A 22812-nucleotide genomic window follows, 5' to 3' on the forward strand; every position below is an offset into this window, starting at 1 on the left:
ACGCGGGTCCTTATCTTCCTTGCTTTCTATGCCATCACAATGCACCCACATCTTGCACCCAGTCTTCTAGCCCATTCTTCCTAATAAAGGTCAACCCCTCTTGTGCCCCAGATCCTCCCCTTCTTGTGCCCCAGATCCTCCACACCATGGTCTACAACACCGCCTGGCATGTGGTAAGAACGTAAGTATTTGTTGAACACAGAAGCGCCTCTATACCCCTGGGTTGTGCTGTACTTTTTCCATCTCAGCAGGATAGTTTCATAAAATGCAAGTTCTATGTTGAAGATTAACTGGATGCACATGACATCTCATTCATACCAGTAACGCTTCCTTTATTCCCCCACACCTCCTCTTGCTAAAAAAGAGAGCGATCTGGAAAACGGATTCATCACTGTGGTCTTTGCTACATTTGACTTCATTGGGCTCAACAAGATATAACCAGTAGCACCAGCACCAGCACCAGCACTAGCGGCGATAGGTTGAAGGTAGAGGACTTCACCTCCTGTCAAGGACAGGCAGCAAAGGATCCGCCCGCAGGTGCAAAGCGCTGCATGCTGGGATCTGTAGTCTCCCTGGGAGAACTAGTCTGGTAGGGTCGGAACCCCAGCAGCATGCTGGGAGTTGTAGTCGAAGGCAGTTGAGACAGCCTCTGCCCTTCCAGTAGCGAGACGGAGTGGGGGTGGGGGTGGGGAGGGTTGGGATCCTCGCTGCATGCTGGGAACTGCAGTCTCTCTGGGGCCCCGCTCCTCCAGGGCGAAGAGATGCCGAGGCTGCCGCCATTTTAGGTCCTGAGGAGCGGCAGCCAAGTACCACAGCGCAAGCGGGCTCAGCCCTGGCGCCGGGCCGGCCCCGCCCACGGGGCGCCCGGCGCCCGCCCCTCGCTCAGGCCCCGCCCTTCCCCACGTGTCTGCCGCCTAGGGGAGGCGCCTGAGCCCGAGCGGGCCCGCCACCGGTCCGGCCCGGCCCCGCAGTAGCTCCTGTCGGCAGCGCCTCGGAGCGGCCCGGCTGCCCGATGCTTCCGCTCCGGCTGCGGCGGGCCGGGCTGTACGCTTAGCGCCCGGCTCAGGCCCCCTGAAGCGCCGGCGGGGGTGGGAGCGGCCTCCGGCCCCGCGGAGACGGAGCAGCTCGAGGACGAGGCGGCGGCGGCAAGGAGGAGGATGGGGGCTAACCAGTTAGTGGTGCTCAACGTGTACGACATGGTGAGTACGGCCCCGCGTCCTGGCCCAGGCCGGCGGCCTCTCTCCGGGCGGGCTCGGCCCCGACCCCCGGCCCCCTGCGCTGCCAGGCTCGCGTCTCCGCCTCCAGCTTAGTTCTCTCGAGGTGGGGGCGGGGGACGAGCATTAGATTGTAATCCTCGCACCCTTCGGTGCTCCGTTGGTGCTGCCCAGTCAGTGCGAGGGCTTTGGGTCGGCTTGGACCTTTCCCGTGTCCTCTGCTCGGCCCGGACCCTGGCCCTGGGCCCGACCCCTTGGCCGATAGCGGCGTCCTTTCTCTAAGAGCTTCCGTCGCGGTGCCCACCTCCCCGCCGCCACCCGGCCCCCGGAGCTGCCCCTGTGCCCCGCTCCCGGCTCCTCTGCCCCTGCCACACCGTACATCTCTCTGCATGCTCAAGTCTTCAGAAACTCCCAAGTCCAGAAAGTCACAGCTGTCGATTCCCAAGCTAGACTCTCTTTTCGAAGGTGACCTGGAGTCACTGCGCCCTGGCCTCCAAGGCAGCGTCGTTAAAATGGATGAGGCTACAATTTATTAAGAAAATAGCACAGCTGAATAATTTAGAGATCATGGGGGTGCTCCTTCCCTAGATCCTGGCGCCCACTTTCCAGATAGTGCAACAGGTGGATGACGCGACCACGGCAGAGGGAGAGGGAAGAACTTGTTTGTTGTGTCACCTAACTTTGGAGTGCTGCAAGCACCCGGGCCGGTTTGCCTGACTGATGTACTTCAATAGCCCGGAAAGGCGCCCGGTGGAGAATCTTCACTGCAGGTGGCTACATACTTGGGTTGACTTGGCTTGCTTTAGGCAGATTAATTTTTTGTTTTGTAAAGGATTACCTCTGCCTACAGCATTTAAAATTCCTTCAGTGGATGGGCAGATGAAAAATCCCTCGTCGGAATTTCTGTTGGCTTATCAGATGAAGAGGAGGAAGTACTGCAGGTCGGAAGTTTTGGTTCTCATTTGCAGGTCTAACCTTTACACCTTCATATTGTTCACAAGTGTTTACACTTAGAGTGCGGTGTTGTGGGCAGAAAGGAATTCCTCCTGCCGTGCCTGGAAATTATGTCGGAAGTGCATGGGGTCTGCCTGGGGCTTGAAGTGAGTGCTGATGTGAGCCTGGAGGCCAGGGGAGGTGGGCTAACAGAAATCAGAAGTATGATAGGAGTTGAAAAGTAGAATAACTGGAGAAAGAGATCCCAGGAAAGCATGACACCTTGAAAGATCTTTGGGCTGTGCTACTGGTTAAGAGAGAATTCTCTGGATCTAAACTGTTTGCATTCAGTTCAGCTGGGTACCTTCTTTCTCAAGGCCTTGTACTGTTTCCCTGCGCCTCCCTTCTCCTCCCCCTCCCCAGTGATCTGAATTTGGTTTCTTTTTAATCCATGAACACTGTTAGAAACCATCCCTCAGGATAGATTCTTCTCTTGAGAACATACCTTGAGATATATCCTATTTTTATAAATTAGATTTATGCAATGGCCACAAGCCACGGTTTCAGAGCCGACAAGAACTCGGTGAAAGTGGAGATAGAGAGTTGTTGCTTTTTAAATAAAATTGAAAAATCACTCTTCAATATAGTGTGCTTCTTTACACTTTACTATGTGAATCAGGGAAATGACTGCTTATTATGGTGCACTGGGAAGGGCTAGAGATGGTATTAATGTTTTTAAAGAGGAATTCACTGAACAGTGTTAAAATATTAACTAATCAACAGCATTCTTATTTCTCATCATTTTTGTAAAGAGGTAGTTACAGGGGAGGCAGGCAGAGAAAAGGGCAAGTGATCTGTCTTCGTGACTAAAAATGGGAGCCAGAATTTTTCCACCCCAGGCTGATTCATTATTTCTCTACCAGATAATTCCCATTTCTCTTTGCTTTTTTTTTTTTCTTCTTTAAGATTTATTCGTATGAAAGGCAGAATTAGGGAGAGGAGAAAGAGAAAGAGAATATCTTCCAGATATTCATTCACTCTCCAGATCCCACAGCAGCCAGGGCTGGCTGGCCAGGCAGAAACCAGGAGCTTCACCTGGGTCTCCCACGTGGGTGCAGGGGCCCAAACACTTGGGCCATCTTCCACTGTTTTCCCCAGCCATTAGCAGGAAGCTGGACTGGAAGTGGAGCACTTGGGACTGGAACCAGTCCCCACACGGGATGCTGGCGTCACAGCTGTCGGCCTCACCCACCACCGGCTTTACTACTACTTCACCACAATGCCGACCACCCAGTGTTTCTTTCTTACTGCTTTTTCTTGTCAACGGGAGATGAACCATTTGAAATGTTTATCAGAATGGCAAATAGTTCTAATGAACCTGCCCTCGTGTATTCTTTTGAGGACTTTTGGCCTATGAGTGTTTCATGTCACTAATTCAGCACCCTGTGGTTGACTTGTTAGTTTTGATCCTATGGGAGCCACAAGGGTGAGTTCATCATCCCCTCTTTCAGGAATTTAGGTGATGTAGCCAGCACTGCAGCACAGCAGGTTGGACTTGTGCCTGCAGCGCTGGCATCCATATGGGTGCCTGGCGTCAGCCTGGCCCAGCCCTGGCTGTTGCAGCCATCTGGGGAGTGAGTGAACCAGCTGATGGAAGATCTCTGTCTCTTCCACTCTCTGTAACTCTGCCTTTCAAATAAATCAATCTTTTTAAAGAATTTTTAAAAAGGAATTTAGGGTGTCATAAGTGGGATACAACTAACATTCAAGACATAACAACATTAGTTTAGTAAGAGCTAGCGGCTATGTTGTACGATCAGGGATGAAACTCGTAGGTTTGGTCATACCAAGGACAAAACAAGCAGTATGAACAAAGTGGCAGAGGTGGGAAAGCACCAGTTGAATTTGGGGCGTATCAGCTGATTCAGTGTAACTGGAGTGTGGGATGCGTGAAAGGAGACAACTGAAGTTCAGAGGTGCTTTACTTATCCCTGTTAGTCATGCAGGGGAACAGTGTGATCAGTTAGGTTTCAGAATGAAAACCAATAGATTGAGGTATAATTTTTTGCCTGTTAATGCTCATTTTTCTTAAGTCAGTTTTGGTATTTGAAGCATTTTTGCTTGCTGCCAAGGATAAATCTTTTATCTTTGATACTACTTCGTATTCATTGTAGATGCCTTTGATGAGAATTGCTGTTGCCTCCTGTGTCTGGTCCAAACCTTGTAAGCATAAAAACCTTTGGCTTGCTGTTAGAATCACTGTGTTTTTTTTTTTTTTTTAAAGATTTATTTATTTAATTGAAAGAGTTACACAGAGAGAAGGAGAGGCAGAGAGAGAGAGTGAATGAGTGAGAGAGAGGTCTTCCATCTGTTGGTTCACTCCCCAATTGACCACAACGGCCGGGGCTGGGCCCATCCGAAGTCAGGAGCCAGGAGCTTCTTCCAGGTCTTCCCACGTGGGTGCAGAGGCCTGCTTTCCCAGGCCATAACAGAGAGGTGGAACAGAAGTGGAGCAGCTGGGTCTTGAACCAGCACCGATATAGGATGCTGGCACTGCAGATGGCGGCTTTTACCAGCTACACCATAGCACAGGCCTCAGAATTACAGTTTATAGGGACCTCTTGCCAAGTATCCTTGTGCCTCTTTCTCACATCACCTGCCTCAGTTGTGTTGTTTATTTTTTTTTTTAAGGGGAAACAGTTTATTGATGGGGGAAACCCAACAGACTGGAGGAAAGGGACGAAGAAGGAAAAGAGAGAAGGAGAGCGTAAGAGAGAGATACAGAGAGAGAGCGCCACGTGTTCAGGAACAGATCCTGTTAAACCTTTACTGGGGAGGGGGTAGAGAAGCAGGGAATCCTATTAGGAAGGGGGTGGTTGGGCCATGTGGTCAGCTGACTTCCAGCAATGCCATCGGGGGCTAGAGCCTAGGATGGTGTCAGGGTGTAGATCGTGCCATAGATAAAACTGCGCCATTTTACTAACATTCCCCCTTTTGTTTTTTATAAAGCAAGAGTTCTATGGAATTACATTAGCCCCAAAAGTCCAGAGTGGGTAGAGGGACGATGATCTGTCTTTAGAGCTAGCTGCTTCCTGCTGACATGGGGTGATGTCTCAAGCTGCGGTCTCCTGGGTGGGGAGCTGAGTATATCCCTGTAGCAGCATTTGGTTGACTACCTGGTTGGTAAAGGCCTTAGTTCATTCCATTATCAACTCCTGTAAACACTTAAGCAGACACAGTACTATAAAAGAAGACTGAGAAGAGCAACCAATGATCCTAAGAGTGGCATTAACCAGGTAATGAGAGGATATCATAGAGGGGAGGAAATGAGGGGGGTCTCTGGACTCTTGTGAAGATTGTTGATGGATGTGGTTTAAAGCTGATCCCAGCCAGGACTAGGAGAAAGGCCATTCATCTTTTGCAGGCAGAGGGGTTTGTCTGTAGAGAAAATTCTGAACAATCATACAACATTAAGTGGGGGGAGAGGACCTTCAATACACACAGGTCGGGAGTAGAGCCATTGATGTATGAGTAGAGGCTATGATTTTATAAAGGAATGAGGCCCCAAGTGGGCTAGAACAAAGGACAGAGTCATTATTAGAGGACCTAAGAAAGCTGCTGTCTAAACATGAATAAGTTTTCCGATTGAGAGGCAAATAGATCCTGACAGAGGTTTGATGACAATCAGGTGGGCTTTAAGGCCTTGCCAGTTATGAGGCCCAGAGCTGTCTATCTCCTCACACGGGGTACATCATAAGGAAGGTGTGAACCTCCTTGGGGAAGGCACGCTGTTGACTTCCATTACCTGGCTGACCTGGGAGGAGAGCTGGCCAGGTAAAGGTAAGTGACATCTCTAACAGGAAGTTTACAGTTCTGCCTGTAATGTTGTTGACCCTACTTGGCTGTCCCCTCCACAGCAGTGGTTACTTTGGAAGCCGGGCCGAGTGAAAAGCTTTTCAGGTTAGAGCGAACAAGGTCTGTGGCTCTGTCCTCCAGGGCAGGTCCACTTCCAGTGACCCAGCTCTTGGCTGGCATAGCTCTTTATAAGCTGACTTCTGCTGAACCTGCTTCAGTTCTGACTGTATTTTTTGTACTTCCTAGATTGGGTGACTGCGGATCATCCCTCTTCTGCTATAACCCTGACACTATATGAAAATAATTGTATCTGGGTCACCTGCATTCACTTCCTTCTTATGGAGGAATGAATAATGTAGTCCTCAAAAGTTTACTTAATCATCCATAGTGCTGCTAAATTATTGCTTGCTGCCTTCACTGTGATCATGTTCTCTGTGTACTTTGGAGTAATCTACCACTAATAAAATATATCCTGGAGTTATTTTCTGAGTCTTGGGAATGAGGTTATTCACATAGTCCTAATTTATTGGCATATATAGCAAGGCAGAAGAGTCAGATTAATTTCACTTACTGGCATGGATCTCTGATGCAGTAGCTTTAGCACCAAGTCATCATTCTTCATAGATCCAGATTTTGTGCTTTTCCAATTATCTTGGCTACAAACAAATTTTTATAAAATGAAAATTCACAAGTGTTTGTAATGTAAATTCAGGGTATAAGTGAATTTCTTCCTGTTTTAACATAGTATCTGTGCATTGTTAGAGTCCTAAAATAAAAGAAATGCTTTCTAGGACTCTTCAAATGAGGTCATTTTTGTCTGCTCCATTCTTTTGGCCAACCTGTCTCCATTAGACTCCAAGGAATGATGATAGGTCTTACTTTTTAAGCATGTGCAGATCTAATTCAGACTTTCTGAATAAATTCTGGATCATACATCTAAACACGCTCTGCACCTGAATGGTCCATTATCTCTCTAAATCTACATGCCCAGAAACAAGCTGTTTCCCACCTCATACTCTTCCTTCTCACCCCATGCTCTCGCTCAAAAAAAAAAAAAAAAAGGACACTTTTGTTGTAACTATATTGATAACCACTGTTTTCTTCTCAGTTTCCCAAAGCAGAAACTTGAAGTAAACCTACATTCCTCTTCGTTATAAACCCTTAACACAGTCATTCACCAGTTTCTGTTTTTCTTTGGTTGATTCTGACAGTGAGAGATCTCAGCAATCAGACCAGTGTCTTGGATTGAAGGATGCTTGTCCTAAGTCCCTGCGTTATTCAGAAGCTTAGCTGTATCTTCAAAAGCCAGGCTTTTCCATCCTTCTGCCCTCCTCTCTGCCTTAGCTTGTTGGCTTTCCCTTAGGTTTGTCCTCTCAGGGTTAACAGAATGACTACCATGGCACCATACATGATGTCCTCTGGCAGCAGGATGTCAAGAAGCAAGAGAGCGAAGTCTTTCTCTGAATACACCTTTCTCCCTTTTTTCTTTTAATTTATTGTCTTTTTTTTTTTTTTTTTTTAATTTGAAAGGCAGAGATTTTTCATCTGCTGGGTCACTCCACAGATGTGACAGCCAGGACTGTGCCAGGCTGAAGGCAGGAGCCCAGAACTCCATCCTGCTCTTCCATGTGAGTGGCAGGGACCCAGGTACTTGAGCCATCACCTGCTGCCTTGCACAGTACACGTTAGCAGAAAGCTGGAATGGGAAGCAGAGCCAGGACTCGAACCCATGCACTCCAATATAGCTATTATAGTCTTATGTACATTATAAGCTGATGCTACCCCAAGTGGCATCTTAAATGCTGCACCAAATGTCAGCCCCATCTCTCCTTTAACAGAAAGAGAATACTTTGTTAGAGCCATGCTGCTTCCCCAAGAGGTGTCCAGAATTAATGTACATGCAACTGATGAAGCTGAGTAAGTAGATATCTGCCTCTTCTAGCCTATATGGCAAGTTGTGGATAAGGAAGGCAAGCAGTTGGAAATGGCAGTTAGCTGGAAACCTAACCAGTTTCTGGTGTTATTTTACTCTAGTTCACCTTCCAATTACCAAAGTAACCTTTTTGAAACAAATGATTGTGGTGTTCCTCAGCTTAAAAATCATTAAAAAAAATTAAAGTGTAATGGCCTTATGACATGACCCCTACCTGACAGTTAAGGCCTGTCTGTCACTTTGACATGCACACTTTGTTCACACAGTGAGACTTTTAGTGGTTCAAACAGACTGTATTACACTAGTTCCCACATAGGATCTTTATTCCAGCTGGTCATTCTGTCTGGAGTGTCTTACCCCAACTCTGACCCATTGCAACCACCCATTCCTTCTGGCTGCAGTTGAACCTCTGGTTGACCTTCTGTGCCCTGGTTGTACTTTGTGCATGGCGCAGTTACTACATGTGTGAGTGTTATCATCTTATGCACTCACTAGGGAGTATGTCCCTTGATAGCATCATACTCTCACCAGTACCTAAACAGGACATGTCACTAGAGGGTGCTCTGTAAATATTTCCTAAATAAATGGGATTTTTATTAGAAGAAGTGCCAGTATTTAAATGTCGTGAAAAGATCATGTGATCCTCCTGTTTGTGCCAAATAACGGATTTTTTTTCTTGCACGTGTCTGAATTTTTGCTTTGATTATTGGAATAGTGTGATTGATTAAGGAGGGACAGATCATAGGAGTAGGACAGGAAAGAACCATTCTTTCTTTTTTTTTTTTTTTAGAGCTATTTATTTTTTTTGAAAAGCAGTTACAGAGAGGCAGAGGCAGAGAGAGAGGTCTTCCATCCTCTGATTCACTCCCCAGATGGCTGCAATGGCTGGGACTGGGCCTGTCCGAAGTCAGGAGCCTGGAGATTCTTCCATGTCTCCCACACGGGTACAGGGACCTGAGGACTTGAGTCATCCTCTGCTGCTTTCCCACGCCATAGCAGGAGCTGGATCGGAAGTGGAGCATCCGTGACTTGAAGTGGTGCTCATGGGATGCTGACACTGGAGGCGGCTGCTTTACCTGCTACGCCACAGCGCCAGTACCAAGAACCATTCCTTTTCAGAAATACTGTCTGTCTTTTTGTTTTTGTGTTTGTTTTTTAAACACTGTGGGGCTAGACTGAGGAAATGTGTTAATTTCTTGCAGTTGGAGCTTAGCCACTTCTTAGAAGACAGGCTCTGGAAAAACATTGTCAGTTCTTGAATTTTAGCATAGATTAAATAGTAAATAGGAGCTGGTCTTATTTTCCTTACAGCAGTTATGTTTTTTAGGCCCCTTCTTCCACTTGATACAGAAACAGTGACCCATGCATGAGTCTTGGGGAGCAAAAAGGACAATCCTAAATCTGCCCTGTCCCCCTACGTCCTCCACTCCCCGTGGCACTTTCTCCTGCTGCTTCCCCCTCCCCCTTCTCCACCCCCTCCCCTTCTCCTTCCTCCTCCTTCCTCCTCCTTCTGTTTAGTGTATGTAAATATGTATATATAAAATCTCCATATTGGTCTTCTTTTGCTACAGTAACGAATTGTGAGCATTTAGCCATTTGAAACAACACAGATCTGTTAGCTCACAGTTCTGCAAGTGAGACTGCAGGTGAGCGATGCTGCTTCCTCTGTTCATGCCTTACTGGGCCAAAGTCAGGGCTTTAGGCTCCGGGTGAAAACCTGCTTCCAAGAACATTGTTAGCAGGATTCAGTTGCTTCTAGGTGTGCATCTCAGATACTCCTTGCAGCCTTCAGATGGGAGCCTCTCTCACCTGCCCCAGTGTTTTCGCAGTCCTCATCTTCACACCAGGAGTGCAATGCTGAGTCCTCACGCTGCAGATATTCTAACAACCTTTCCTGCTGTACGTGTTCTGCCTCCAGCCGAAGTTCTCTACTTTTAAGGACTCATGTAATTAAATGAGACCTACCTTGATATTCCAGGATTATTTCTCTGTTTCTAAGGGCATAGTTTTAGTTATATCTGCAAAGTCATTTTGCCACTTAACATACTCACAGGTTCGTGGAGTTAGGGTATGGCTATTTTGGGGAATCATTCTGCCTACCACATCATTGGTGAAGGTATTTTGTAAACCTAAAAATGTCCAGTGTTTGTTTATTTTTGACAGAGTTAGACAGTGAGAGAGAGACAGAAAACTCTTCCTTTTTCTGTTGGTTCACCCCGCCAAGTGGCTGCTATGGCCGGTGCGTTGCGGCCGGCACACCGCGCTAATCCGAAGGCAGGAGCCAGGTGCTTCTCCTGGTCTCCCATGAGGGTGTAGGGCCCAAGCACTTGAGCCATCCTCCACTGCACTCCCAGGCCACAGCAGAGAGCTGGACAGGAAGAGGAGCAACCGGGACAGAATCCGGCGCCCCAACCAGGACTAGAACCTGGGGTGCCGGCGCCACAGGCGGAGGATTAGCCTAGTGAGCCACAGCAACGGCTCAGTGTTTGTTTTTAGTAGTTCCTTGATTTGGCATGGAATAAATATTGTCCTAATAACTTAAAATGGAAAATATGGTACATAAAAATGATTTTGTTTCATTTTATCTGGAATATATTTTGGTATATGAAATGTGGCTCCCTACCTCTAAAACAATCATTCAAAAATGAAGTAAGTGGCAGGTGTTTGGCCTGTCACTTAAGATGCCAGCTGGGATGCTGGCATCCTGCGTGGTGTGCCTAGGTTCCATTCCTTGTTCTGGCTCCTGACCCTAGCTTCCTGCCAGGGTCCCTGTGAAGCAGTGGTGAGGCTCAGGTAACAGGATTCCTGCAGCCTGGTTATGTGGGAGACCCGGATTGCTTTCCTGTCCCCTAGCTCTGGCTCTGTCTCAGCGCCAGCCATTCTAGACATTTAAGGAATGGGCCAGTAGAAAGGAGCTCCTTCTAAATAGATCTGCCTCGCAAATAAGTAAATAAAATTAACCAAATTCTTTGAAATAAAATAGCCTTTCCACATTAAATTGTGATGTCATCCTCATCGTAATACTAATTTCTCGCCCATAGGCAATTGTTGATTTTAGCCTCATTACCTTACTATTTTAATTTAGTCATTATAATTTTACATTATATTTAGTACCTGGCTGGCAGTTTCTCTTCATTATCTGAAAGTTTTCTTGGCTATAATTCATTTCCTTTCCCAGGAGTACTTTGTCAGGCTTTCTGGAAAAAAAATTCATATTTTTTGTTAAAAATATAATAAAAATTTACATGTTAACCATTTTTAACTGTACAGTTTAGTAGTGCTGGATACATTCAAATTATTATGCTAGCAATCTCCAGAACTTTTTGATCTTGCAGAACTGAAATCCTGTACCAGTGAATTAACAACTCCTCATCTCATCTGAGCCCAAGTAGCTAGCTACTAGTCTGCTTTGTCTCTTTGAACTTGACTGGGTGTCTCTATAACTGGAAGCAAACAATATTGGTCTTTTGTGACTTAGTTCACTTAGCATAATGTCCTTAAGATTCATCCATGTTGTAGCATGGGTCAGAGTTTCCATTTTTTTAAAGCTGGATAATATTCCATTACATGTATGTACCACATTTTGTCCATTCATCTTCACATGGATACAGGTTACTTCCATTCCTTTTTTGGAAGGTTTATTTTATTTATTTCAAAGGCAGGGTTAGAGGGAGAAGGAGAGGCAGAGAGGGAAAGAGGGGCCTTCCATCTGCTGGTTCACTCCTCGAATAGCTGCAATGGCCAGGGCTGGGCTAGAATGAAGTCAGAAGCCAGGGACTTCTTTTGGGTCTTCCATGTGGATGCAGTGGCCCAAGGAATTGGAAGTACTCTGCTGCTTTCCCAGGTGCGTTAGCAGGGAGCTGGATCAGAAGTGGAGCAGCTGAGACTTGAACTAGCACCCTTATAGGATGCTGGCGATGGCATCATGTGGCAGCTTTACCCACTATGCCACAATGCCAGCCCCTACTTCTGCTTTTTGGCTATTGTGAGTAATACTTAAGTGAGCACATGTATACAGATACCTATTCATGTCCTTCCTGCCTTCCTTCCTTTTTTTTTTTTTTTTTTTTTTTTTTTTTTTTTTTTTTTTTAGAATTCTTGGAAAGGCAGAGAGAGAACTCTTTCAGCCATCATTGCTTCCCTCCCCAGATGGCTACAACAACCAGGTCTGGGCCATGCTGAAGCGAGGAGCCAGGAATTCCATCTAGGTCTCCCACATTGGTGGCATCGTCCTAAGTGCTTGGGCCATCTCCACTGCTTTCCCAGGCACGTCTACAGAGAGCTGGATTAGAAGCAGAGCAGCTGGGACAGGAACCTGCACTGTGAAATGGGATGCTAGTGGCACAAGGGGCAGCTTAACCTGCTGCCCTTCATATGCCAGCCACAAGTTCCTACTTTAAGCTCTCTTGGACATAGACCCAGAAGTTCATAGGTGTTTTTACAAATTGGACACACACTAAGACAGCACTGGGGCTCAATAGGCTAATCCTCCGCCTGCGGCACCTGCACACCGGGTTCTAGTCCTGGTCAGGGTGCCGGATTCTGTCCCAGTTGCCCCTCTTCCAGTCCAGCTCTCTGCTGTGGCCCGGGAGTGCAGTGGAGGATGGCCCAAGTGCTTGGGCCCTGCAGCCGCATGGGAGACCAGGAGAAGCACCTGGCTCCTGGCTTCGGATCAGCGCAATGCCCAATGCGCTGGCTGCATCGCGCTGGCCGCGGCGGCCATTGAAAGACCTTTCTCTCTCTCTCTCTCTCTCTCTCTCTCTCTCACTGTCCACTCTGCCTGTTAAAAAAAAAAAATTTTTTTTGGACACACACTAAACCTATAAATTAACTCGAGAAGAATTGACATCTTTCATGTCATATTTTTCCCCTCATTGATGAAAAAGGATTGCGTGTTATTTTGCTTTTTGAATTTTTTTAATTCAGAAAACACATGTAGATAGTGTCAAGCATATCTACCCAAGCCATCTATTAATAGGATGAGCAGAGTAATTCAAATACATGGAATTTTAAGTGGGTGTGAGTCCTAGAGAAGAGAAGGTAGGAAAAGAGAATATAAGTCAGGATAAGATAGTTGCCCATGGCCGGTGCCGCGGCTCACTAGGCTAATCCTCCGCCTTGCGGCACCGGCACCCCGGGTTCTAGTCCTGGTCGGGATGCCGGATTCTGTCCCGGTTGCCCCTCTTTCAGGCCAGCTCTCTGCTGTGGCCAGGGAGTGCAGTGGAGGATGGCCCAAGTGCTTGGGCCCTGCACCCCATGGGAGACCAGGAGAAGCACCTGGCTCCTGCCTTCGGATCAGTGCGGTGGGCCGGCGCCAGCCGTGGTGGCCATTGGAAGGTGAACCAACGGCAAAGGAAGACCTTTCTCTCTGTCTCTCTCTCTCACTGTCCACTCTGCCTGTCAAAAAAAAAAAAAAAAAGATAGTTGCCCTTTCAAAGAGTGCTCTAGAGATGCTTCAAGGCAGATGTCCTAGCATAGTGGGTTAGGGTGCCAGCAGCCTACATTAGAGTGCAGGTTCCAGTCCCAACTGCCCTGCTTCAGACCCAGCTCCAAGCTTGGGAAAGCTGCAGAACATGACCCAGGTACTTGAATTCCTGCTTCCCATGTGGGAGATGATGGAGTTGCAGGCTCCTGGCTTCAACTTGACCTAGCCCCAGCTGTGAACCAGCAGATGGAAGATATTCCCTCTCTCTCTCTCTGCCTTTCAAATGAATGAAAAAGTAAAAATAAAACAAAAAAAGACCTCACCAAGAATGCATTCCTGAAAGATGAAGAAGTACAACATGTCGATATCCGGGGGAAAAATCTTCCAAACAGAGGTTAACGACGTACAGAGGCCCCAAAGTGGGCCATATGACACCTCCTCAGTAAATGTACAGCAAGAAATAGGGGAGGTGCTCTCTCCGCCATCTTGGAGCCTGTGGAGGCCTGCAGGGAGCAGGACTTCTAGAAGGCAGCTATGTCTGGAAGACTGTGGTGCAAGGCCATTTTTGCTGGCTATAAGCGAGGTCTCCGGAACCGAAGGGAACACACGGCACTGCTTAAAATTGAAGGTGTTTATGCTCGGGATGAAACTGAATTCTACTTGGGCAAGAGGTGTGCTTATGTGTACAAAGCAAAGAACAACACAGTGACTCCTGGCGGCAAACCTAACAAAACCAGAGTAATCTGGGGAAAGGTAACTCGTGCTCACGGAAACAGTGGCATGGTTCGCGCCAAATTCCGAAGCAACCTTCCTGCGAAGGCCATTGGACACAGAATCCGTGTGATGCTGTACCCCTCAAGGATTTAAACTATTGAAAAGTAAATAAATAAAAATGGATTTGTTCTCTTGTAAAAAAAAAAAAAAGAAATAAGGGAGGTTTAGAGGAATAGGTAACGTATGTTCTGAAGTAGATTCGTGAGGACCATTGAGAATGGAACAAGCAATACCAAGTAGGGACTAATCGGAGATTAGGGTAGTTTCCATAAAGATGAAAAGAACTGTTACCTAATTTAAAAGTACAGTGATAACTCATGAACAGCAGGTTGGAAACTAAAGAAAAAAATGACAAGATTGAGATAGTATCTCAGAACTCAGTATAGAAGGGTAAAAGGATCAAGTGTTATGCAGAATTTTTTTTTTTTAAGATTTTACTTATTTGATGAGAGGTAGAGTTAGAGAGGAAGAGGCAGAGCGAAAGGTCTTCCATCCGCTGGTTCACTCCCCAGATGGCCTCAATGGCTGGTATTGAGCTGATCCGAAGCCAGGAGCCAGGAGCTTCTTCCAGGTCTCCCACCCAGGTACAGGGTCCCAAGCCCTTGAGCTGTCTTCCATTGCTTTTCCAGGCCATAAACAGAGAGCTGGATTGGAAGAGGAGCAGCTGGGACACAAACTGGTGTTCATATGGGATGCTGGTGCTGCAGGTGGAGTCTTAGCTTGCTGTGCCACAGTGCCGACCCCATCGGATTAGCGCGGTGCGCCAGCCGCAGCGCGGCGGCCATTGGAGGGTGAACCAACGGCAAAAGGAAGACCTTTCTCTCTCTCTCTCTCTCTCACTGTCCACTCTGCCTGTCAAAAAAAAAAAAAAAAAGTGATAACATTCAACCAAAGCCTTTGGTTTAATTTGCAAATTGTAAGAATAAAACAATGCTACATGTGGTAGAATGAGGTGAAAAGGTCATATCAAGATGGCCACTGAGGTGAAAAGGTCATGCCAAGATGGCCGCTGACAACAGAAACTGCCTGGCAACAGGCTGTGATTGGATGGCTTCGGAAACCACATGATAACAGAGGAAACTACATGACAACAGAGCCTGACTGACAGCAGGCCTTGATTGGATGGTTTCAGAAACTGCCTGGCAACAAGAGCCTGACTGGCAACAGGCTGTGATTGGATGGCTTTGGAAACTGCTGGCAACAGGCTGTGATTGGTTAGGGCATAGATGGCCCCTTGACCGGATTGGCTGGTCTTGGCTATATAAGCTGTCATACTAACTGAAATAAACGAGTCTGCGGGCTGCTTGTCTCAAGCCCACTTTCACCTGACTCCCCGGGTCTGTGTGGTGACTCTTGCCCCCACCATGCTCCTCCTCCTCTCAGAAAGGAATCCACTGCAACATTGTTGGAAATCAACTACAACAGCTACATATGCACAGGAACAAAAGTTACTACCAGCAAACAAAAAAAAAAGTTAATTTTAGATTTCTCTTTCATGACATGAAAGCTGCAATAAAATGGAGGATTATCTTCAGAATATGGAAAGGGAAAAGATTTTTCTCTGTGTTTCTCAAATTGTCATTGATGCAAAAGGAGATAGTAATATCCAGGCTATTTCGTGGAGATCAAAAGATGTTTCCAGCAGTAAAGAATGGGGTGGCTATGGTGTAAAATAAAAAGCTGTGGGCATCAGTACTCATTTAAAATAGTTAAATCTTTTTATAAATGTGGTTAAAAACAAGAAAACACACACACACACAAAATTAATCCAGAAAAATTCTTCTAAAGTGAATAAGCATGTTAAAAATTAAGTCTCAGTTTATATTGAGTGAGAGGCTATAAGAATATCCAGCAGCCCTACTTAGTTGGAGGTAGGGTGGTAGATGAAACTGATTCTTGTTGGTATTGGATATATTTGACTGTATATGTACAGTTTTTAAAATTAAAATGTCAGTACTCTTGGGATAATGTCATGGGGAAAGAGCAAAGAAAACTTTGTATGGTGTAAGAGAAAACAAAACAAAAATAAAATGAAAACAAGTAGGACTACACATGTAAGATAACAATAATAAATCAAAATTTTCTGTTAAGTACACTTATGTTGTCCTTTGTCTTCCAGAAATTTTGAAGTAATTGTAGCCCAAAATGTTGGCCTTTTGTGATGTTTCAACTTCATGGCATCTCTAGAAAGGTTTTCCCTAGCATAAAATTATAGAATTAATCTACCAAGTGGAATGTTGGTTATTCCAGCACTGGTAATTGAAAAATCCTTTTTTTTTTTTTTTTAGATTAAAAAAATTGTTTTGCAAGGCAGAGTTAGATCTTCCATCCAGTGATTCATTCTCCAGATGGCTGCAGTGGCCAGGACTGGACCAAGCCAGGAGCTTTATCTAGGACTCTTACATGGGGGCAGGGGCCCAATCACTTAGGCTGTCTTCTGTTGCCTTCCCAGGCATGTTCGCAGGGAGCTAGATCAGAAGTGAAGCAGCTGGCCGGCGTCATGGCTCAGTAGGCTAATCCTCCGCCTAGCGGCGCCGGCACACCAGGTTCTAGTCCCAGTCGGGGCGCCGGATTCTGTCCCGGCTGCCCCTCTTCCAGGCCAGTTCTCTGCTGTGTCCAGGGAGTGCAGTGGAGGATGGCCCAAGTGCTTGGGCCCTGCAGCCGCATGGGAGACCAGGAAAAGCGCCTAGCTCCCGGCTTCGGATCGGTGCAGCAGCGGTCATTGGAGGGTGAACCAACGGTAAAGGAAGACCTTTCTCTCCCTCTCTCTCTCTGTCCACTCTGCCTGTCAAATAAATAAATAAATCAACAAGAAAAAGTGAAGCAGCCAAGATTCAAATTGGCTCCCATATGGGATGCCAGTATCACAGGAGGCCACTTAACCCGCTAAGCTACGCTGCTGCCCACGTCACCCCACCCCAGGTCCATACTTCTTACCCATGTTAATTTGAGGTGCTTGCCACATTTCATCTTGTACTATTATCTTGTGTGTATAGGTCTACTTCAAAACTTTATGTACTATTAGCTTTCTTAATGCCTCTTCTCCATTTTTAGGTATTTAATTGCAGTAGTCTTACAGTGTGTTTCGATATTTGTTGATACTTATTCTCTTTCAGAATTGTTTTTTCCCCACACATTTATTTTAGAAAATTTCTCAAAAAGACTCACTGAAATATTAAGTGTAATGTCTTTACATTTATGGATAATTTGGAGGGAGAATTAGTGGATTTACAGTATTGAGTCTTTCCATAAGAGCTTTTTTTTCATAAGATTTATTTATTTACTTAAAAGTCAGAATTACACAACAAGGGAGAAGGAGAGGCAGAGAGAGAGGTCTTCATCCACTGGTTTGCTCCCCAGATGGCCTCAACGGCCAGAGCTATGCAGACCCGAAGCCAGGAGCTTCCTCCGGGTCTCCCGTGAGGGTAAGGGGCCCAAGGACTTGGGCCATCTTTTCCCAGGCCATAGCTAACATTTTTTAATGCTTCCATTGTACCAGGTCATTCCCTAATGTTACAACACTTGAAGACAATGAAACTGGGGCTTAGTTGAAAACCCTGCTCAATTGTGAACTCAAGAGGCTTCCATAGCCTTGGCAGCTCATGATAAGAGCCTCAGGTGATTACTGACGTCATAAATAAGAGTGTCAGTTGTTAAATCATCAATGGGAGTCACTGTACACTTGCTCCCCATGTAGGATTTCTGTCCTTAATGTGTTGCACTATGCAAATTAACAGTAAAACTACTACTCAAACAGTACTTTATACTTTGTGTATCTGTGTGGGTGCACACTGTTGAAATCTTTACTTAGTATGTACCAAGTTGATCTTCTGTATATAAAGATAATTGAAAATGAATCTTGATGAAGAATGGAATGGGAGATGGGATGGTTGCGAGTGGGAGGGAGGTTATGGGGGGAAAAGCCACTGTAATCCAAAAGTTGTACTTTAAAAATTTATATTTAAATAGAAGTTTAAAAAAAAAGAAAAGAAAACCCTGCTGAGAATCATGCCTTAAGTGGTATAGTTGTAGTCTTTTTTTCTTTTACTGATTTGAAGGTTGAAGTTACAGAGAAAGATTGTTCATCCATTGGTTCACTCTCCAAATAGCCTCAACAGCTAGGGCTGAGCCAGGCCAAAGGCAGGAGCTAAGAGCTTCATCTTGGTCTCCCACATGGATGCAGGGACCCAAGCACTTGGGTCCATCTTCCACTGCTTTTCCGGGCACATTAGCAGGAAGCTGGATTGGAAGTAGAGCATCTGGCTCTTGAACCAGTGCCCATATGAGATACTGGTGTCGCAGGCGGTGGTGGCTTTATTTGCTATGCCACAACACCAGTCCCTAGAATTGTAGTCTTAAACCAAGAGCTCTTAACGCTAAAATCTGTGCTCTTAACCACAACATCTTTTATTTCTCCTACATCACCTTCCACAACCCATGAAAGTACAAGTTTCTGTTTGTTCTGATCTTACACTCCATCCTTGAGGTGACTTCCCCTGGATTCTTTGGTACTTTTGGATAGGCAGTGACCAAAGTAAATGCTCTACATCCTAAGCCTTTTCTGTGATGGTTAATTTTGTATGTCAATTTGGCTAGGCCAGGTTACCCAGTGTTTAGTCAAAAACCAGTCTAGCTATTACTGTTGAGGTATTTTTTTATACTTACTTATTTATTCTGTTTATCAGAAAGGCAGAGAGACAGAGAGATCTTCCATTCCCTGGGTTATTCCCCAAATGCTTGCAGCCGACAAACTGAAGTCAGCAACTTGGAACTCAGTCTGGGTCTCCCAAGGGGATGACAGGGAGCCAAGTACTTGAGCCATTGTGTGCTGCCTCCCAGGGTGCACATTAACAGGAGGCTGGATGGGAAATAAAGCCAAGACAGGAACCCAAGGATTTCCTATCTGAGATGCCAGGTGCCCCAGCAGTGTCTGAACTGCTAAATCAAGTTTCTGCCCCAGGGTATGTTTTACTTTGAATGAAGCAAAGTATCCTCCATTATGTGTGTGGGCCTTGTCTAATCAGTTGAAGGCCTTATCAGAAAACATGGAGGCTTCCCGATGAGCTGCAGCCTATAGCCTTGCCCTGCAGAGTTTACTTGTCAGTCCCCACAGCCACGGGAGCCACTCCGTTACTACTATCTGCATCTGGGGGACATTGTACAGTCTGCTCCTGACATCACTCCCTCCGTCATCCTTTCTAGCAACCCTAGTTCAGTCTTGGTACTGAAGTAGCTGCATGCAGCTAGAGAAGAACATGCAGCCAAGCTGACGGGTCTCACTTTAAAATCATGACCACAGATCCCAAGAGGGCCCTCAGTACTCTCTGGCAATCCTTCCTTATTTTTCTGGTCAGTTGAATTTCTCACTCTCCAAGGCAAGCACAGTATCATACACTGTCCCCATCCCTCACAGAGATGACGTCACAGTTCATTTAGCTGTAAGGGAGAAAAAAAGGCAGTTGAAAAGAATTTTCTTGCCAGAGCCGCAGCTCAATAGGCTAATCCTCCGCCTTGCGGCACCGGCACACCAGGTTCTAGTCCCAGTCGGGGCACTGGATTCTGTCCCGGTTGCCCCTCTTCCAGGCCAGCTCTTTGCTGTGGCCAGGGAGTGCAATGGAGGATGGCCCAAGTGCTTGGGCCCTGCACCCCATGGGAGACCAGGAGAAGCACCTGGCTCCTGCCTTCGGATCAGCATGGTGCGCTGGCCACAGCGTGCCGGCCGTGGCGGCCATTGGAGGGTGAACCAACGGCAAAGGAAGACCTTTCTCTCTCTCTCTCTCTCTCTCTCTCTCTCTCACTGTCCACTCTGCCTGTCAAAAAATAAATAAATAGGGGGGCGGAGCCACGATGGCGGAATAGTGAGGGCGCGCACCAAACAATCGAAAAAGAGGGAATCCTCCCAAATTCGTTCTATGAAGCCAGCATCACCTTAATTCCTAAGCTGGAAAAAGATGCAGCATTGAAAGAGAATTACAGACCAATATCCCTGATGAACATAGATGCAAAAATCCTCAATAACATTCTGGTCAATAGAATGCAATAACACATCAGAAAGATCATCCACCCAGACCAAGTGGGATTTATCCCTGGCATGCAGGGATGGTTCAGTGTGCGCAAAACAATCAACGTGATACACCACATTAACAGACTGCAGAAGAAAAACCATATGATTATCTCAGTAGATGCAGAGAAAGCATTTGATAAAATACAACACCCTTTCATGATGAAAACTCTAAGCAAACTGGGTTTGGAAGGAACATTCCTCAATACAATCAAAGCAATTTATGGAAAACCCACAGCCAACAACCTATTGAATGGGGAAAAGTTGGAAGCATTTCCACTGAGATCTGGTACCAAACAGGGATGCCCACTCTCACCACTGCTATTCAATATAGTTCTGGAAGTTCTAGCCAGAGCTATTAGGCAAGAAAAAGAAATTAAAGGGATACAAATTGGGAAGGAAGAAGTCAAACTATCCCTCTCTGCAGATGATATGATTCTTTATTTAGGGGATCCAAAGAACTCTACCAAGAGACTATTGGAACTCATAGAAGAGTTTGGCAAAGTAGCAGGATATAAAATCAATGCAAAAAATCAACAGCCTTTGTATACACAGGCAATGCCACGGCTGAGGAAGAACTTCTAAGATCAATCCCATTCACAATAGCTACAAAAACAATCAAATACCTTGGAATAAACTTAACCAAGGACATTAAGGATCTCTACGATGAAAATTACAAAACCTTAAAGAAAAATAGAAGAGGATACCAAGAAATGGAAAAATCTTCCATGCTCATGGATTGGAAGAATCAATATCATCAAAATGTCCATTCTCCCAAAAGCAATTTACAGATTCAATGCAATACCAATCAAAATACCAAAGACATTCTTCTCAGACCTGGAAAAAATGATGCTGAAATTCATATGGAGACACAGGAGACCTCGAATAGCTAAAGCAATCTTGTACAACAAAAACAAAGCCAGAGGCATCATAATACCAGATTTCAGGACATACTACAGGGCAGTTGTTATCAAAACAGCATGGTACTGGTACATAAACAGATGGATAGACCAATGGAACAGAATAGAAACACCAGAAATCAATCCAGACATCTACAGCCAACTTATATTTGATCAAGGATCCAAAACCAATCCCTGGAGTAAGGACAGTCTGTTCAATAAATGGTGCTGGGAAAATTAGATTTCCACATGCAAAACCATGAAGCAAGACCCCTACCTTTCACCTTACACAAAAATTCACTCAACATGGATTAAAGACTTAAATCTACAACCCGACACCATCAAATTATTAGAGAGCATTGGACAAACTCTGCAAGATATAGGTACTGGCAAAGACTTCTTGGAAAAGACCCCAGAAGCACAGGCAGTCAAAGCCAAAATTAACATTTGGGATTGCATCAAATTGAGAAGTTTTTGTACTTCAAAAGAAACAGTCAGGAAAGTGAAGAGGCAACCAACAGAATGGGAAAAAATATTCACAAGCTGTGCAACAGATAAAGGGTTGATAACCAGAATCTACAAAGAAATCAAGAAACTCCACAACATCAAAACAAGCAACCCACTTAAGAGATGGGCCAAGGACCTCAATAGACATTTTTCAAAAGAGGAAATCCAAATGGCCAACAGACACATGAAAAAATGTTCAAGATTACTAGCAGTCAGGGAAATGCAAATCAAAACCACAATGAGGTTTCATCTCACCCCAGTTAGAATGGCTCACATTCAGAAATCTACCAACAGCAGGTGCTGGAGAGGATGTGGGGAAAAAGGGACAGTAACCCACTGTTGGTGGGAATGCAAGCTGGTTAAGCCACTATGGAAGGCAGTCTGGAGATTCCTCAGAAACCTGAATATAACCCTACCATTCAACCCGGTCATACCACTCCTTGGAATTTACCTAAAGGAAATGAAATTGGCAAACAAACAAGCTGTCTGCACATTAATGTTTATTGCAGCTCAATTCACAATAGCCAAGACCTGGAACCAACCCAAATGCCCATCAACAGTAGACTGGATAAAGAAATTATGGGACATGTACTCTATAGAATACTATACAGCAGTCAAAAACAACAAAATCCGATCATTTGCAACAAGATGGAGGAATCTGGAAAACATTATGCTGAGTGAATTAAGCCAGTCCCAAAGGGACAAATATCATATGTTCTCCCTGATCGGCGACAACTCACTGAGCAGCAAAGGGGAAACCTGTTGAAGTGAAATGGACACTATGAGAAACAGTGACTTAATCAGCTCTTGTCCTGACGGCTGATGTACAGTGTAATACTTTATCCATTTTTAGTATTTTCTCTTTGTTTTGTTCTAGTACTATTGGTTGAACTCTGTGATTAACACACAATTATTCTTAGGTGTTTAAATTTTAACTGAAAAGTGATCCCTGTTAAATACAAGAGTGGGAATAAGAGAGGGAGGATATGTACAATTTGGGACATGCTCAATTGGACTTGCCCCAAATGGTGGAGTTAGAATCATGCCAGGGGATCCTAATACAATCCCATCAAGGTGGCATGTACCAATGCCATCTCACTAGTCCAAGTGATCAATTTCAGTTCACAATTGATCACACTGGTAGGTCTAAGAATCAAAGGGATCACACAAACAAGTCTAGTGTCTGCTAATACTAGCTGATAGAATCAAAA

General features: G+C 45.4%; 2 protein-coding genes across 5 annotated transcripts in view; both read left to right on the top strand.

The window, feature by feature from the left end:
• Positions 1-76: 76 nt before the first annotated feature.
• DESI2 (desumoylating isopeptidase 2) overlaps positions 77-22812 on the top strand; it is a 75281-nt gene continuing 52545 nt past the window's right edge. The window contains exon 1 of one of the 4 annotated variants that reach the window (XM_051821504.2): positions 77-173. In XM_051821504.2, coding sequence (XP_051677464.1) covers positions 147-173 — 27 coding nt within the window. In that variant the 5' untranslated portion in view covers positions 77-146. Of the gene's footprint in view, positions 174-906; positions 1200-22812 lie in introns of those variants that run through there. The other 3 variants (XM_070055622.1, XM_070055621.1, XM_017347702.3) reach the window with 3 other exon arrangements.
• LOC100349941 (large ribosomal subunit protein eL33-like) lies at positions 13812-14288 on the top strand. Its single transcript, XM_051821506.2, has one exon. It carries the CDS (start codon positions 13895-13897, stop codon positions 14225-14227), a length of 333 nt encoding a protein of 110 aa, XP_051677466.2. The 5' UTR covers positions 13812-13894; the 3' UTR covers positions 14228-14288.

The sequence above is a fragment of the Oryctolagus cuniculus genome, chromosome 13, assembly GCF_964237555.1.
Source record: "Oryctolagus cuniculus chromosome 13, mOryCun1.1, whole genome shotgun sequence".
Classification (NCBI taxonomy): Eukaryota; Metazoa; Chordata; class Mammalia; order Lagomorpha; family Leporidae; genus Oryctolagus; species Oryctolagus cuniculus.

Coding starts and splice junctions, on each gene's coding strand:
- LOC100349941 (XM_051821506.2), top strand. CDS start 13,895: ATGTCTGGAAGACTGTGGTGCAAGGCCATTTTTGCTGGCTATAAGCGA.